At 43.6% G+C, this 19,209-nt stretch overlaps 1 protein-coding gene across 1 annotated transcript in view; it reads left to right on the top strand.

Annotated features, from left to right (window-relative positions):
- The first annotated feature begins 3,894 nt into the window (after positions 1-3,894).
- The window catches only part of pth2ra (parathyroid hormone 2 receptor a), a 62,667-nt gene continuing 47,352 nt past the window's right edge, over positions 3,895-19,209 (top strand). The window contains exons 1-6 of the mRNA XM_078285920.1: positions 3,895-3,906; positions 4,814-4,919; positions 6,547-6,657; positions 7,865-7,986; positions 14,980-15,077; positions 18,730-18,913. Coding sequence (XP_078142046.1) covers positions 3,895-3,906; positions 4,814-4,919; positions 6,547-6,657; positions 7,865-7,986; positions 14,980-15,077; positions 18,730-18,913 — 633 coding nt within the window. The remainder of the gene's footprint in view (positions 3,907-4,813; positions 4,920-6,546; positions 6,658-7,864; positions 7,987-14,979; positions 15,078-18,729; positions 18,914-19,209) is intronic.

Raw genomic sequence — 19,209 nt, 5'->3', positions numbered from 1 at the left:
GGCTAGATTCAAAGGGAAGTCAATTGACATGGCAAAGTGACTTTTACTTTTATCCCGGAGAGGAAAAGAACAGGGAAAACAGAAGGGAAAAAAATACTACGGTCAAGAAGTCACAAACCCATTCAAGTCTTTTCACATATTGAGTCAAACCCAACCGACATAAGTGCATTCTGTGCTGGCCTAAGTGGCCACTCCACATGAATGTTAGAAGTGCAGAATTTGCTTATCTAGACCTCCCATTGTACACTAAAGGATGCACTGTGTGTGTATTGTAAGGGCTCACACCTGGACACACCTGACTGAATGTACTATGTTTTTCTTTATGTTAAAGGGTAACTTCGGTATTTTTCAACCTGGACCCTATTTTCCCATCTTTTTGTGTCTAAGTGACTAAATGGGACAACAATTTTTGAAATTGGTCCAGTATTGAGCGAGATCACTGCAATGTAATCCGACGGGGCAAATCGCACCGTCAATGTACGTCCACTAAAAGTGCTTGTTTTTGGCACTGACAGGCTCAGATTGTTATTATAAGTGTCTGACAACATTATGGAAAGGACCCTACAGAGAAATGAAACGTTTTTCTTTACCTTTCGCTTGATCCGGTCTGTGTGTAACCAAGTCTCGCTCAAGTCTCGCGAGAGTTGAGTTGTTGCAGGAAGTTAGACACAGACCGGATCAAGCGAAAGGTAAAGAAAAATGTTTCATTTCTCTGTAGGGTATTTCACTTTTTTGGTCACTGTATAAATCCATTTGTGTTATTTCATAGTTTTGATGTCTTTACCATTATGCTAAAATGTGGAAAACCGTAAAAATAAAGAAAAATGTGTGTCCACATTTTTGACTATGTTACTGTACTTTTAAACTTTTAAACACAAAATATATTACCAGCTACACATAAGTCAACATACTGTATTATTAATACATTTTCATAATGTTATGTTCAAAGTAATACAAGATGTGTTGTCCTGAACTCTGCACATACAGTAGATATGTAGTAAAGTAACCAGAAACACATTTTTTACAACAATGTATTAGCGAGTATTTGCAGAGTGAAGGACAATTGAATGTATACAGTATATATATATATATATATATATATATATATATATATATATATATATATATATATATATATATATATACATATACATATACATAGGGATTCAGCGCCCAACTCAAGGGCACATCAACTGTAGTGGTTGAGGAAGGGTCACAAGTTTGCTTCTCTCATCAATAGGCTATTCCTACACAAAGCAGACCTTTCTTCTGGCCAGTTATAAATTTTTGCTGTGCCCATTTGTTGCAAGAGTGCAGCCTTTTTAGACTGAACAGAGCATCGGAATACTTTTGCAGAGGTGGCAAGGTGAATATCAAGGTGCGACTGCTTCAGTACTTGTGATTGTCACTCAAATTGATTTACGATTCAACAGCATGCCGTTTTTTTTTTGAGTGATTTGCCTGGGCCTTATCTATCCACTTCATGTCCCAACTGCCCGATTTCTCATTTGTGAGTGAAGTGAAAACTTTGTGGCAAAGCTGTCAACTGTGTTACTGTGTGAGAATGTGGGGCTAAGTGCAAAATTATGCATTGAAAACATGAAAGACTTGTTTTGGGGGGAGATTAACATTTCTATAGAGCTGTTCATTGAAGTGAAATTGCAGATTTGGGGGTAGAACAAGTTCTTCTCTCTCATTTATGGCCATAGGGGAGACAAGGCCTGTTACAGCTCGAACTGACTTCAGGCATTGGCAAAATGAATTTCAGCAATCCAGCAACTCTGAACTAAAAAGGGCTCTTAGTAGAAAATCAACTCTTTAGCTTTCTTTGTAGATTTTGATATAAATAATTGGTGTGAGTTTGTTGGCCTGCTGACTTAATCCTTCTAGTTTAAACAATGGCTGTTCCAAAAAAGAAGAACATTAAGGACAGTGGGCTGCTAACCGACCGTGTCTCCTCAGATTACACTGAGACAATAGAGTGGGAGTAGGAGAGATTAAGGCATCCCACTGAAAAAATCTCCAGGATTCAACTGGCTGGGATTCAAACCAATGTAGGAATGCATGGGTCGGGCTTCATACCCATGCAGAGAGGCACTGCCTGTGATTCAAAGCAAGGAAAGCCTGTGGAACAGTGAATCAAAGCTGTGCGGTTCATCAATGCTGGCTGAGATTCAAGTCCATGCAAAAAAAAACAGGGTAGCCATGATTCAAATGTACAATCAACCAAGGGCACAAATGCAATTAAACATTACTTACCCGTATTCCTTTAGGCTCCTTGGGCAGGAACAGCTCCCAACCAGGCTTTTCAATTCTGAATTATAAAAAATGGAAGTGGCCAGAAGGTTTCCCATGGATCAGATGAGAACATCGGGGTGGGAGATGTGAATGAGTAATGATCCTCCCTCCCAAAACTAACAGTCAGGTACCTTAAGCAGATGTTAAAACCTGCTGCTTTTTTTTTTTTTTTTTTTTTTTTTAACAATATATTTATTCATTTTCAGTTTGCCAATCAAGTTGTACAATACAGTAACAATGACATACATCTGCAAACACTTACAACCCCTTACCACCACCCCCTCCCACCGACAAGGACACAAAAGGTTAGACATTCACAAGAAGAAACAAACATATAAACAATAATATCAGTAAATAAATGTTATATTATAGAATGTAGATTGTGAAAAAAAAAAAAAAGGGGACAGTGTATCTCAAGCTCAATGCACAAGCCAATTTACTAGACACAAGGTGTGACGCTACTCCCCGACATCTTCCTCCTGCTGCAACAGGTTACCAACATTGATATCATGTCTCAAAAAATAACAAAAAGGTCCCCAGACATCCTCAAAAACATTGAGTTTACCTCTAACAATATAAGTTATCTTTTCCATCGACATGGTTGAGGCCATTTCTTTAAGCCACATTCCAATTCGTGGTCCAGTAACATTTTTCCAGTTTAGAGCAATTATACGTTTTGCTTGTAGGATACACATGTCTATGAATTTATACTCTCTTCTATGCAAGTGAGGATTGTCAGGATACAGACCTAGAATAAACAGTTTAGGGTCCAGAGGTAATTTCTTAGATAAAAACGAGATCCATCATATGAATTACATCCTCCCAAAAGGTCTTAAGTTTCACACATTCCCGAATACAGTGAAACAGTGTTCCTCTTGCCTCATCACATTTAATACATGTATCAGGAATTATATCATTGAACTTATGCAATTTAACAGGGGTTATATATATATGCATCAGCCATTTATATTGTATTAGCTTCAAGCTTGTGGTGACTGTCCTCATCTATATCTTCCCTCCATGCATTCAATCTAGACTCAGAAGATTCATGAGAACCAGACACAAACAAATCATACCAAAATGAGATCAAACCCTATGATAACAATGTCCCTTCCCCCGCTGCTTAGTCTGCCTTGTGGACGAGATCCTGTGGCCAGACAGAAACCTAAGACAAGATGCAATCTATTTTTTGTTTCGTTTTTTTAGACAGTAGTCCTATTTCTTATACTTTCTTCCACTGTGTGTTCTGTATGTACACTTTATGTACCCCACTGTATTTGCTGAAATGTATACAGTATTTTGTCATTATATTTGTGTTTGGCTAATACAGCAATAGCTTGGAAACAATAGTGTTCAGGAGGCAAAAAAAGAATCAACATAGGGAATGGATCCGCCAGTATTGCAAAAGTATTCATATTTATTGGGTACCACAAAACAATTTTACAAAACCACGAATGAGATGGCTGTGTAGGGCTACATGGATACAGACACAATGTGTTTAGCTGACAATGGCTTCTTCAGTACATATAAGATAGCTATAACACAACCTTCACAGCCATCTCATTATTTTGTTCTTTTGTAAAATTGGGACTCCACATGTGTTTTGAGGTACCCAATAAATATTGATATGTTTGCATTACTGGCAGCTCCCTCCCATATTTTGATTGTGTTTGGCTAATTACATGATGATCTTTTACAACAGGCTACTGTACATATCTGTGTAACATAGAACATGAAGAAAGTGTAAGCTGATAAGTAGAGGTGTTCATGATAGTGTTTTTCAGGTTCAAGTATTATTTTATCTTCTGTCAGGCACCTGACAAAATCATTGCTGATTTTGTTATTTTCATAGGATTTGTTGACGGTAAGCAATGCATTAAAAAACACCAGCCTTATCCTTTAAGTTAAGTAGGGCAGCGAAGACGAGTTACTGTCTACAAATCCCCGTTACTGACTGTGGAATGTTAAGTTGCACTTTTGTTTTCACACCAGGAGACTCTGTGGATTGAGTTCAATGCTGCTGGTCTGCTGTCTGCACATCTCCAAATTACAGACATGACGTGATTATACGTCAGAGATCGATTTAGATCCATTTCTCTACACTGACCAAATTTTGATTTTGTGCCTCTGTATGGGAAACACTGCATCTCACAGTCAAAATATTTAGAGGCCATCTGACGAAGCGCATCATCTCACTAAGCGTTACCTGACTGACTGAGTGACTCTCTGCCTGACCTGAATTTGGCTCGTGATGCCCTCGGCTGCGCCGTGGGAAAAAGCCCAAAACATCACTGAAAAGCCAGTTTCAGGCAATGGAGAACTGAGGCATGTACACACAGGGTCTCAGACAGACACAGACTGATACTGTTATTGTAATGTCAAAATAGTATACTGTAGCTTTGAAGTTGCAAATCTGGTCTCTCGTCATCTTGGGTTACGACATGAGGCAACATGTAGAGTGTTTGAGACTGATTGGAGTGCGTCAGTGGATCTGATGTTGTTCTGTGCTCTACAGATGGGGACTGATGGGGCTCTGTCAGCTGAGGAGCAGATGTACATCCTTTATGAAATCAAACTGCAGTGCCACCAGAACCTTTCCAACAGAAACCTGGAGACCACAGGTACAAAACTTGCACACAAAACATTTTGTTTGTTATACTAAATTGATTATTAGAACAACTGAATGTGTAGAACAACAAATAACTGGCTTTTCTGAAGTCTTAATGCTAAAAATATTTAAAATAAAATAATTTCCGAGATCAACAGTGGAGACAGGCCTTCAGTGCGAATAGATGAAATTGCCCTTTTGTCTGTCTGTCTGTCTGTCTGTCTGTCTGTCTATCTATCAATCTATCTATCTATCTATCTATCTATCTACACACACTTGCCTGGTCAAATGGTCATGGTTATAACATTTTTCTGTATTGTTACACAAACACAAAAATGAAAGGAGAAAATTTGGTATTTCAGAACATGTGTGTTAACAAATAAGAAAAACTATAAGGTTTAGTGTACAATGATGCACTTCGGCACCATTGCAGCAAAACATTGTCACTTGGCTTTTTTTCAATTACATGAAGGCCATGAACTTATCAGAGTGGCAGCCAGAGATGGACCAATTACTTTTCTCCCAAGATGCCTTTACGAACTATTATTTTATTCATCATGTATTCACTTTGAAAGCATTCTGCTTGAGGATGATGCAGGATAAATTACACTGTGAGTTTCAAAATGAAGATTGCAAAAAAACCAAAACACTATACTTGAGCTTTTTAAATTTGCACTTTACACTGTTCCCCTTGTACACGCATGAGATCTGTCATTTTGTGGGCAGAGTGGAGATGAGTCAGCAGAGGCTGAAAGGAAGCGTACAACCTCAGTACTTTCTGGATGTCATTTTATTGAGTTGCCCAAAGGTCTAGTGGCTCCACACAATGTCAGATTATGTCAATTAGGGGTGTGCGGAGGTGGCACGATTTGTATCTGTATCTGTTCAACATTAAAACATTTCTTCCATATGTAAACTTAGAGTAATTGTTGTTTCAACTGTTTCAAATATGACAAAATATATTAAGAAAAAATTACGGCAAAAAGTACAAATTTTCCCATTGACAAATACACAATTTACCTCGAATAATTAACTGTATAAACGTCATTTTACAAGATATGATTAGAAACTGTAACTTACAGTTCACTGCAGTAGAACTTTGTAAAAACTTCTCACTTCACGTCTTTAGTCAAGTTTATTTGTAAATCCCTTAATCACGGTTACATCTCAAAGGGCTTCATGACGCCCACATTATGAAAACAATAAATGAAAACAACACCCTCCAACCTCAGACCCTCAACAGAGCACAAGGAAAAACTCCCACAAAAAGTATGGAAATTATGGAAATCATTAGGAAAAAACAAAATGGAAGAAACCTTGGTGCGGCTGCTCAGAGAGGGACCCCCGAGTGTCGAGGGTGGGCAAACAAAGAGGAAATGTTGATAACAAAATGGAGCACAAACAAAAATAAACACAGTAAGAATATGTGGGTGACTTTACACACTGTGATGAAGTCAGATAGAAGATAGCACCCTGGTACAGAGGAGTGAAGTGCCTCAAACTGAAGAACTTGAAGACCACAGTGCTGTGGAGACCGCAACAGGCTGATGGGTTCATTATCTGAAAGCAAGTCACAATTCAATGCAAAAGGAGTTATGGATGACAGTGTGTTTGCCTTCCTGTCCTCCGCCTCCCTCCAGATGAGGTGTGCCCTCCAGGCTGGGATGGTCTCATCTGTTGGCCCCAAGGCTTCACCGGGGCCGTCACCAAGGTTTCCTGTCCTTCCTACATCTACGACTTCAATCACAAAGGTACGTGGTTGACTGAATGCTGTTCAACTTTACATTACAGCCCTCTCCGCATGGCATGACCTTTACCAGGTGAGGCTGGTAATTTGATTTTTCCCAGCAAAACAGGCAAAACTCTCTTGAAATGGCTGCATATTATTGTAACGCCAGATGTAACAGCTCCTGCAGTCTTTTCCACCATTTTCTCTGAAAAAAAAAAAATAATGTAAATGTAAATTATACAAAAGTACGCAAACTTGTTATTTGTATGCATGTATATAAATTTACAGCACGATCTGCCTCATTAAACTTGAACATTACATTATCTATACTGGGCGAGTAATAATTTGACTCTACAAGACTGGAGGGCTCATGTACAAAATCCCTAAGTTCCACCCCTGCTCCTCAGCATATTAATTTACAATAGAACCTTACTAATTGAACCCTGTGTGAATAGTCTGTTTATGAACTGCTTCCTGACCCTGGGACCAAGCCCAACTTGAAATACATTATAGATGTCCACAATGAATGTGTGTGAAGTAAGGAGTAATGTTCAGCCAGCCATAATGACCGGCTGGCATTTGACACAAAATGTTGATTTAAAATGATTTTATAGGGAGTCAAAGTAACTGACAAGCTTCTGCCAAAAAAAAAAAATAGTCCCAGCAGAACTGTAACCATAGCAACGTGACCAACATAACATTGGCTACTTCTTAGCGCTTCTGCAGCATCAATTTGTTGCACTTTATCTAAGTCTCTTCTTTGTGCCTTTTATGTTTATTTGCTTCTTCTGCACTTTTGTTTTGTTTTCTCTCTTTTACTGAGGACTGTTCAGCTTCTAGCCAGGTATCAAAAGTTTCATGCTCTCCGAATAAATTAAAAGTAATATTGGAAAAATCTTTCATGTTGTTAGGCTTGTGGAGTGTTTGTCTGGAGCCACGTTAGTCAGACCAGAGAGTAGCGCTAATGTTGGCAGTTCAGGAACTGGCTCAAAGTGCTGCGAGTTAATTGCATTTGAATAATTGCCACTTTTGATAACCTCTGCAGCAGCTGTGCAGAGTAATATGATTAGATGTCTGTTATCCAGAAATAACAGACCTCAGAATGCGTTCAATGGCCAATCAGAATTGAATATTCGACTTAGCCTTGTAATAATAGAAAATATCGACTTTTGAGAACATATTTGACGACGATAACAGTATACTAGGTGAGATGATATCTGTGTTTGCAGGCCATGCCTACAGAAAGTGTGATGTCAACGGTTCATGGGTGTTTGTGGACAGCTGGAACAAGACGTGGGCCAACTACTCCGAGTGCCTGCGCTTCCTCCAGCCCACTAATGAGGAAGGGAAAGTAAGTAAAGCTTTAAAACATTTGAGCAGCAGCCGCCTTGTTCAGTGGCTGCACACACCCACACGAGCGAGCTAATCCAAGCTCTTTCACACACAGTACATGCTTGCGTGTGTGTAAGTGCACATGCACACATACACTTGACAAGCCCACACACGGATAAATGTGTAAATACACACATGAGGACATACATTAACAGTCAAAATTTAAAAATGGATCCATCAGGCAATCTAATGTGGGTGGTTGTTATGAAGATCTATGACATGGATGTCTGCTGGCGGTAAACTTCCAACGCTGTCTCTCCAGTAATTAAAGGTGTGTGTAAGCTAGTGGGAGACTACAAGGTGCAGAGCAACAGCTGGTTGGTGGTAGAGGGGTGAGAATACACAGCTTAAAATGTGATGCTCCTCCAGCAAGCAATTTCTTCTCATCCTCTGAAGAAATGTGCTTCTTGGTTCAACGTTTTGTTCTTAAATGTCAAAGCAGGTGGGAGAGCAAAAAAACAAAAGAAACTTCTGGCAACAAACTACAGGCAGGACACTCTTCATTAGCTGTCTGCTGTGTTTGTTGTTCAAGGCTTTTCTCAATTCCTGCCTTCTCTCCTTCATTTGTTTTACTTGAAGTCACATAACTGAAAACTTTGCTACCCGTTCCAACCAACCAACTAAAAAGTGGAAGGAAAAGAATCGTTCTTCACTGACTGATTGGAGCGAATGCCTGTCAAGCAAACTGAACACTCATTAATGCCTAATTAGTTGTGGACCCATGATGATTTTTGTACTCTGCTCTATGAAAATCAAAGGATATTATGAGTGAACTGTAACCTCCCCACTGCGCACTAGACATCATTTCAACGTTGCATCTGTGCTTTAGCTCTCATAAAGCCCAGGATCTTTTTGGCTATGTATAGCCCAGTTTTTTAAATACATTATTACATATTTAAACAATGCATAAAATGGTGTAAATATCAAAAATATGCACCAGAGTCAATAAACCATTTCAACGTCTTTTGAGATGAGTTGAGATGGGATGAGATGAGATGAGATGAGATGAGATGAGATAGCACTTTAACAGCTAACTTTAAACAGCTAATATAAAATTGCCATGTTGGTCCTTTTTGATTTTGTTTTTATTGGTTCTTTTTGCTGTCTGACAAACGCAAGTGAAGATTTCTTAGATATCAGATGAACAGGTGCTTTGTTGTCTCAACCCGGTCTGCTTTTGTGAAGCCCTTCATCTGTCTGGGGATTAAGGGTCTCAGGCTGCCCCACACCTGCCTAGACTGCAAGAGACTTCTCAGATATCAGCCAGAAAGTCTTGTTGGAAACCTGTGTATGGTTGTCTCAGCTAAATCTCTTCTCCCTCTTTCTGTTTAAATTGATTGTCTGTCAGATGGTTTGGTCTTTGTTTGGGTTCTGTTAGGGGTGTGTTCACGAGGAGACAGGACCCAGATGCAGAATCGAACAAAAAAACGGTTTTATTTCCAAAAATAACAGAGAAACTCCTTGCGGGAAAAAATGAGACCACGAGCAGGCAAAATATAACTGAGAGTGCCCCGGAGGGAAAAAACTCTAGAAAACTGGAACTACAGTTTCGACAAGAGATACGCAGTGAATACACTATGACGGGAGGTCTCCACGAGAGCGAGGCGGCAGGAGACTTGAGCATGAGCGGGAATCAACTGGCACTGGGGGAAACTAGGAGTAGGCTTAAGTAGCCGGGCTGATGACAGGATGAGAAACAGGTGTGCCTGTGAGCCTCGCTCCCGTGGAGATCGGGCCCGCCCCTCTGCATGGACCTGCTGAGGCAGAGGGAGAAAAGGAAGAGGATTAGGTGGGCGGGCAGAACACAAGAGCCAGATCATGACAGTACCCCCCCCTAATGGACGCCTCCAGGCGTCCTACCTGGCTTACCCGGGTACCTAGTGTAGAACTCTCGCAGCAGTTGTGGGTCGAGGATGAGGGAGCGCGAGATCCAGGAGCGCTCCTCGGGACCGTACCCCTCCCAATCCACCAGGTACTGATATCCTCGGCCCCGCCTGCGGACGTCCAGAATGCGGGTGACAGTGTATGCTGGGTGACCCTCGATGAGACGGGGGGGAGGAGGCGGTGGCACTGGTGGTTGGAGAGGGCTGACCGAGACAGGTTTCAGGAGGGAGACGTGGAACACCGGGTGGACGTTCAGTGAGGCAGGGAGGCGGAGCCGGACGGCACTAGGGTTGATCACTCTCTCCACCGTGTAGGGACCGACGTACCTGGGGGCCATTTTCCTGGACTCGGTCTGGAGGGGAAGATCTCGTGATGACAGCCATACCTCTTGACCCACCTTGTAGTTGGGAGCAGGGATCCGGTGGCGGTCCGCCAACCGCCGATTCCGTTCAGCGGTCCTACCCAACGCTGCCCTGGTCTCACGCCACACCTGTCTGACCCGGCGGAACTGGGCCCGAACCGAGGGCACCGCCGCATCGGACTCCTGGCTGGGGAATAGAGGGGGTTGGAACCCCGTGTTGATCATGAACGGGGACATACCCGTGGCCGAGCTGATCAAGGAGTTGTGCGCATACTCCACCCAGGGAAGGTGTGTCGCCCAGGAGGAGGGGAGCCGGGAGGCGACGCAGCGGAGAGCAGTCTCCAGGTCCTGATTGGCCCGTTCCGTTTGCCCGTTAGATTGGGGATGGTAGCCGGAGGTGAGACTGGTGGCGGCCCCCAGAGCCCGACAGAAAGCCTTCCATACCTGGGAGGTGAATTGTGGACCTCGGTCCGATACGATGTCCTGGGGGATACCATGGAGCCTGAACACATGCTGAACTAGCAGATTAGCGGTCTCCAAGGCGGAGGGGAGCTTGGGAAGGGGAACAAAATGAACCGCCTTGGAGAACCGATCCACAATAGTCAAAATGGTGTCGTTTCCTTCTGAGGGAGGTAGGCCCGTAACAAAATCCACTGCTATGTGAGACCAAGGGCGTGGAGGAATGGGTAGGGGCTGGAGGAGACCCGCCGGGGGACGGTGTGAGGCCTTGTTGCGAGCACACACCGTGCAGGCGGCAATGAAGGCTCGAACATCAGCAGCCATGGACGGCCACCAAAAACGCTGCTGAACCAATGTGAGGGTGCGATGGACTCCCGGGTGGCAAGCTATCCGGGAGGCGTGTCCCCAAGAGAGCACTGAAGATCTCGTGACCATGGGAACGAAAAGCCGTCCGGGAGGGCACCCGTCCGGCACAGTTTGTCCCTGGAGGGCTTCCTGGACCTCCTTCTCGACCCGCCACCGGAGCCCCCCCACCACACAGGCGGGAGGAAGGATGGTCTCACTGCTGGGCTCTCTCTCTTCCTCGGAAAACTGTCGGGAGAGTGCATCTGGCTTGACGTTCCTCGAACCGGGGCGATAGGTGAGGGTGTAGGAGAACCGGCCCAGGAAGAGAGCCCAACGGGCCTGACGGGAGTTGAGGCGCCGCGCCGTGCGCAGGTATGACAGGTTCTTGTGGTCTGTCCATACGATGAATGGCTGCGCCGACCCCTCCAACCAGTGCCGCCACTCCTGAAGAGCCAGAACCACTGCCAATAGCTCTCGGTTTCCCACGTCGTAGTTGCGCTCCGCAGGACTGAGGCGACGAGAGAAGAAAGCGCAGGGGTGGAGCTTGCCGTCAGCAGGCTGGCGCTGGGAGAGGACGGCCCCGACCCCTGAATCCGAGGCATCAACCTCGACCACAAACTGCTGCTCAGGATCTGGGTGAGTAAGGACAGGCGCATTGATAAACATGTCTTTCAGTGTGCCAAAAGCAGCATCAGCAGTAGGTGACCAGGCAAAGTTTACTTTACTCGAGGTGAGGAAAGAGAGAGGGGCCGCTATCCGGCTATAGTTTCTTATGAACCGTCTGTAAAAATTAGCAAACCCTAGGAAGCGTTGTAGTTGCTTGCGAGTGGTGGGAACAGGCCACTCCCGGACTGCCTCCACCTTTGAGGGGTCGGCCCGCAGCTGCCCCTTCTCCACCACGTATCCTAAGAAACTGACAGAAGACACATGAAACTCACATTTCTCAGCCTTGACATAGAGCTTGTTTTCTAGGAGTCTTTGTAAGACATCCCGGACGTGACTAACATGTTCCTCTTGGGACCGGGAGAAAATCAAAATGTCATCGAGGTAAACGAAGACAACCTTGTTTAGTAAGTCTCGTAACACATCATTTACCAAACATTGAAAAACTGCAGGAGCATTAGTCAGTCCAAAAGGCATCACCCGATACTCAAAGTGTCCCAGGTGCGTGTTAAACGCAGTCTTCCATTCATCCCCCTCACGGATCCTGACGAGATGGTAGGCGTTTCTCAAATCTAATTTTGAGAAAACGCAGGCGTCGTGTAGGGGGCTGAACGCAGAGTCTATGAGTGGAAGAGGGTACTTGTTCTTGACTGTGATGTCGTTAAGTCCTGTGTAATCAATACAGGGGCGGAGCGTTTTGTCCTTTTTCTCAACGAAGAAAAAACCCGCCCCTACAGGTGAGGAAGAGGGCCGGATCAGCCCCGCCGCTACCGAGTCAGTGATATAACTCTCCATAGCTTCCCTTTCAGGCTTGGAGAGGTTATACAACCGTTTGGTAGGGAGGGGTGTCCCGGGGAGCAACTCGATTGCGCAGTCGTAAGGTCTATGCGGGGGAAGGGTGCTGGCAGAAGTCTTACTGAACACCTCCTTTAAGTCATGATACTCGGAGGGAACATTAGTCAGGTCAATTACCTCGGGTTGCTGGCAGGAGCTGGAGATCCGGGCCGGGACTGCAGATTGCAGGCAGTGAGCATGGCAGTGCAGGCTCCACTTGCGGATGGTGCCCGTGACCCAGTCAATGTGGGGGTTATGCAGCTTGAGCCAGGGAATGCCCAAGATGACGTTGTTAAGGGGAGAGGTGATGACAAACAATTCTATATGCTCGTGATGATTGCTGGAGAGAAGTAGCCTAAGGGGCTCAGTCTTGTGAGTAACAATTTCCAACAATTTACCATCTATGGAGTGGATCTCCTTGGGTGAGGTTAGCTTATACACAGGTAGGCCATGGGCTTTAACGAAACCAACGTCAATGAAATTGTCATCTGCCCCCGAGTCGACCAAGACCTCGACCGAGAGGGAGTGTTGTGTGGCGTGAATCGTACCTGCTACCCGGAGGCGTGAAGCGGAGGCTGACGAGATTCGGCTCACCAGGAACCTCCTGTTCCCCGGTGAGCCTGGCCTTTTGGCGCCTCCGGGCAGCGGCTGACGTAATGTCCCTCTTGGCCGCAGTAGAGGCAGAGTCTCCCTGTCATCCGTCTCTGTCGTTCTGCTGGGGTCAGGCGCGCCCGTCCGAGCTGCATGGGTTCCTCCGCTGGGGGTTGGCGGGACTCGTGGGCGAGGAGGGTGGAGCCTTGAGTGGGTGGTGCGGGGTCCTGGACGGGAGGCGAGGAACCGGCTGCAGGTCGTCTTCTCCTGGTTTCCAGCCTTTCCCTATTCCTCTCCCTCAGTCTGTTATCTAGTCTGATGGCTAAATCTATGAGTTGGTTAAGTGAGGAGCATTCTTCACGCACTGCCAGCTCATCTTTAATTTCACTGGAGAGCCCTTTACAAAAAACAGCCTGAAGAGCTGCGTCCCCCCACCTGCTCTCCGCGGCTAGAATGCGGAAACTTACAGCAAACTGTGACACTGGCTGGTTTCCCTGCTGAAGATCCAGCAATTGACCCACTGCCTGTCTACCCTTGACTGGGTGGTCGAAAACCCGCTTCATCTCATCTGAGAATAGTTTGTAGTCAGTGAGGAGGTCTGATTGCTGACCGGAGATAGCTAAGGACCAGGCGGCTGCCTGTCCTGTGAGAAGACTCATGACAAATGAGATTTTAGCTGACTGAGAAGCATATGTATTGGGCTGTTGGCTAAACACTAGTGAACACTGATGGAGAAACTGAGCACATGTCCCTAAATCACCGGAGTACCTGGCCGGTATAGGGATGTAGGGCTCTCTGGTTTGCTGCGCTGGACTGGCGGCCTGGTCAGGTGCTTGGAGTTGAGGGGAAGAGCCGGAAGGTGGAATCACTTGGTCTTTGATGGCCTCCAGTTGGCCGCCCAGTTGAGACACGCTGGCGGTGAGCTGCTGCAGGTGTTCCATCACCTGAAGCAGGGAAGACTCGTGCTGATTCACCACTGCTGCCTGGCTGGAGAGCGCCCGCTTAAAACTCTCAGATTCTGCTGGGTCCATCTTGGCCAGTTGATTCTGTTAGGGGTGTGTTCACGAGGAGACAGGACCCAGATGCAGAATCGAACAAAAAAACGGTTTTATTTCCAAAAATAACAGAGAAACTCCTTGCGGGAAAAAATGAGACCACGAGCAGGCAAAATATAACTGAGAGTGCCCCGGAGGGAAAAAACTCTAGAAAACTGGAACTACAGTTTCGACAAGAGATACGCAGTGAATACACTATGACGGGAGGTCTCCACGAGAGCGAGGCGGCAGGAGACTTGAGCATGAGCGGGAATCAACTGGCACTGGGGGAAACTAGGAGTAGGCTTAAGTAGCCGGGCTGATGACAGGATGAGAAACAGGTGTGCCTGTGAGCCTCGCTCCCGTGGAGATCGGGCCCGCCCCTCTGCATGGACCTGCTGAGGCAGAGGGAGAAAAGGAAGAGGATTAGGTGGGCGGGCAGAACACAAGAGCCAGATCATGACAGGTTCACTCGTTCATTTGCCATACTACCTACAATCCACAAGGCAGCATTTGTCTGAATAACACTTCAACTTTAATAACTGGTTCACATGTTATTCCTTTGTCTTTTTTTCCAGCAAAATACTAAAACAAAACACTACTAAAATGTCAGTGGTGAGGATGGTCTTGTTCTGACATCCTCTTTTAAACCAAGCAGCTATGAGTCATGTTCGTTCATCCTCTGTATCTGTGTCTTTTCCCTTAATGAGCGGACTGGACTCTAAACCTGTCTCTTCATTAAGTGCAGTAGTTGTAACACTGCCTCTCTCTGTGTACACAGCAGGACTTCTTTGAGCGGCTGTATGTCATGTATACCATTGGCTATGCTGTGTCCTTCAGTTCTCTGCTCGTGGCCATCTTCATCATTGGGTACTTCAGGTAAGACGAGTTACTGATATTGAACTGTTATTCCTACTGTGAAAAGAGTTGAGATGAGTCTATTTAGACAGCCACACATCTATTGTCATTGCAGCAGCTCCAGAAAGTTTTCCTTTATCACATCTGAGATCAAATTCTTACCTGAGATCGTTCTTACCTTTTATCATTTTTTGTTGAACAAATAACCTGAAATAAGTGTAAAGAACGACTAAAGGCTGTCAATCCATTTGCAAACAAACCTGAAGCTGGGGCTCAAGAAGAGATGAAATAGCAAATGAGAGCAGAAGAGACAGACAAATGATTTATTTGGAGAAACGGGAAAGGGAAATTTATGATTGAAAATGCATTTTGTGTTTTAATGCTCACTAATTATAAATGGTTTATTCTGCATTTGCATTTTATTCTGCCTCTCTCTCTCTCTCTCTCTCTCTCTCTCTCTCTCTCTCTCTCTCTCTCTCTCTCTCTCTCTCTCTCTCTCTCTCTCTCTCTCTCTCTCTCTCTCTCTCTCTCTCTCTCTCTTCAAATGAAGCAGAAACAGGAGTTAATAAAACGGGACTTTGCAAAGAAATACAAAACAAGTCTAAAATAGAGCAGTTCACTGAAATATTGAGAAATACAGTTATGTATGTAAAGATTCACAAAGAGATCACAAAGAAACCATGATAAATAGAACAAAACAAGAGTCAAGAGTTTACAGAGTGAACAAAGCCTAAAGCTCAAAACAATCTGCCATCAGTAATTCCCAACAGAGCCCTTACTGAAACTCAATATATGAAAAGCCTTTAGTTTTTAACTAATTAAAGTAATTAGTTGTCATTTATTTGGCATGCAGTATCAACAGATGACTTATTTTTGACATTTTGTTTTATTTGTTGGCAGATTTTCTTCCTTTTTTTATTTTGACAAGATATCACAAGAAAAATATGACACACAATAACATAATACTCAACACGTACAAAACATTATTTTTGACATTTAAGATTTAATATTTGAGATAGCTGATGAAGGATTTCATTCAAGTAGACAGTGAGGAGCAGGAAGCTGCTGTCATGTGAGAATAAGAATATATGTGAGGGTCTTTGTCCTATGGGTGACGAGACAGAGGCAGTAAGTGAGATTTAATGAATAGCCAAGCACAGTGAGAGGACGCTGCTGTAGTTTCAGAGCTGTCATTGATGGTGGGAACTGATATGCAAGCGCACAAAAAAAAGTGCTTTTTGCTTTAGAGAAGAATTTGAGTTTTTCTTTTTCTCTAGTTAACCACTTTTTGCTGTGTTTACTTTGATTTATGATGTGACTTCAAAGAGCGTGTGAAAACCTTTTGAAAATTACCTTTTTTGACTCTTTCCTGCATTCATCAGTATTCTACTTCAAGCTATTCAAAATATTCACTGAGTACACTTCTCACTATATTGGGCTGCAGAGGGAGATAAGGCTTTTTGTTTTTTGAAGTGCCTTAGACTTTCCTACTTTCCCCTCATGACGTGTTTCTTCCAAGGTCCTGAGCTTGCCAGCTGCCAGACAACCTTGCTTCCAATCCGACCTTTATAAAAGTGTATATCTATTAGATTAATTTAAAGGAAAAGAAAAGCAATATTTTCCCCTACTTTTCCCCTTAAAATGTATTATTAAGGAGAGCGGTGCAAGACATATTGTGTAAATAAACGGAAGGCCATTCCCCTTCATCCCCCCTCAAATATGCCTCCTTGGTTATAGTTTTGATCATATTGTTGCATTTTATTCTGTATTTAATGTGATGACTCCACTGGCAAGGATATCCAGGTTTGCTATGAGATTGTAGTGTAGGTATATTCATTACAGTGGCACTTCAAAACCCCTTTGGATCCCCCACTGCTGTTCCCACTTTAAGCTCTGAGGAACACAGGTGCACATTCAGCTGAAGTGCACTCAACTTCAGAGACAGACAGAAGACAGGGGGAGCAAGACAGAGAGACAGACAAGCAACAGGGAAGCAACCAAGAGCATTACATGAAATGATCGTTGAGTGCCAGTTGCACAGCTAGAAACATACTGTAATACCCAATAAGTACTTACGAGGTACGACAGCCATGCTGGTGTAAGAAGTGCCAGTTAAGATCCTGGGCTGAGGTGGTAGAAGTATACAAATTCCTTACTCAAGTAAAAGTGCAAATACTCATCTAAAAATGTACTCTGGTAAAAGCTGAAGTACCAATTCAAATTCTTCACTCAAGTCAAAGTATAAAAGTACATCTTAAATCTACTGAAAGTATGGAAGTAAAAGGAATCCCCTAAAAAAGGTATTTCTAACGTACTAAACGGTTCTCTGAGCGTTCCTCTGAATCACAGTTGAGAAAGAGTCTGCACCTCAAATAACTAACGCTATTTCTAATTTCTAATTTCTAATTCTCTGCTCTCTTGTTGCTTCTCTCTTCTTCTTGTTGCTTCTCTCTCCGTCCCTTTCCTTCCTTTTTGGTGTCGCTTTGGTGAACAAGCAGCCAATCACATTTGGCTCTTGATCAGTTGCAGTTGTCTTAAAAGTAGAGTAGAAAGTATAGATTTTTCTTTTGAAATGTAGTGAGTATAAGCAAAAAGTCTTAAGTGAAAGAAAAACTCAAGTAAAGTACAGATACTTGAAAATCTTACTTGATCCTGGGTTGGATTATTTTTCGTCAGAGGGGCATTGAATAAGAGCGCTGAATAAATGTAATGAATGACAAATAAATGAAATATTTTCATCTACAATATAGCTTTTAGTAAGAAAGCTCTTTTAGAATCCAATTTCAGTAGGCTGCTTTCCTGTATGAGCCCTGGGGCTGTCAAGCAACACAATACACCGATAACATCAAGGGGCATTCGGAGCACTGGAGGCACTTTTGGGTTGTCAAAATCAATGGGGAATGGCTGAGTCAGAAGTGGACAGCCTAGAGAGATATAACGACTGTGTGTGAATGGAGAAAGACGTAAGACTGCGCAGACAGGCTTTTAGAATGGAGACATGGAATCGATCTATTAGTTGGATTCAGCTCTCCTTAACAAAAAGCTGTGAAAACCTTTCACGTGTAACTTTCGTGACTCTTTCCTGACATCCATCAATACTCTACTTCAAACTAAGTATTCACTATAACAGTATAGTTCTCACTGCATTGGGCTGCAGAGGGAGATAAAGCCTGAATGATGAGAGAGAAGGCTTTTTAATTATTGAAGTACCTCAGAGTTTCCTCTATGTAGGCGTTTCTTCCAAGGTCCTGAGCTTGCCAGCTGCTAGACAACCTCACCTCCAATCTGACTAATATAAAATGTAATCTCTATTAGATCAATTTAAATTTAATTAAAGGGTAGATAAATCACTGGTAGATCAATTTGCATCCACTTTGTGTAAGAAAAGTGTAGACAGAGCACATTTTGATCAAAGTCAACTTAGATTGTTGAGTTGTTAAGTAGGAAATAAAAGCCTTGATGAAAAGAAAAGCACTGTTTTCCTCTGTTCCCCTTAAAAATCAGTTAACAAGAGAGGTGCAAAGCATACTGCATATAAAAGGAAGGCCATTACCCTTCATATCCCCTCAAATCCCCCCCACAGCCCAAGTACAAGGTTTGATCATTATGTTGCATTTTATTGTGTATTTAATTATTTATTTGTTAAAAGTAAGATCATTTGTTTTCACTCCAGGCGTCTTCACTGCACCAGGAACTACATCCACATGCACCTGTTTGTTTCCTTCATGTTGCGGGCGGTCAGCATCTTTGTGAAGGACAAAGTCGTTCATGCCAGCGCCGGCCTGCAGGACTTTGATTCTGCCCTGCTGGACAACTTTAAAACTGTTACCATGGCACCGCTGGACAAATCTCAATACGTGAGTACAGCTCGATTTGATCTGCTCTCTCTGCTTCTAAACCTTTGGCTACAAAGGGCCTGGTATGTCATTAGACCCCTGTTAAGTGAGAGTTAGAGTGAAAAGTGGAATCATCGAATCATCTTCATCTAACCCTAACCCAAGCTGCTGTATTGTAGCAATAGAAATGTGCTTCAGTATTTTAAAATGATTGACTGTCGAGTGGTGCTGTTCCCTCTAAGTAAAGCCGTGATAAGCTTTCCTATATGATCCGCCTCCTCATCAGTTACCTGCCATTTCATCACCGGGGATACTTG

This window comes from Centroberyx gerrardi, chromosome 10 (genome assembly GCF_048128805.1).
Source record: "Centroberyx gerrardi isolate f3 chromosome 10, fCenGer3.hap1.cur.20231027, whole genome shotgun sequence".
Lineage (NCBI taxonomy): Eukaryota > Metazoa > Chordata > Actinopteri > Beryciformes > Berycidae > Centroberyx > Centroberyx gerrardi.
The sequence above is the reverse complement of the archived record's forward strand: the minus strand, read 5'-3'. Positions and strand labels throughout refer to the sequence as shown.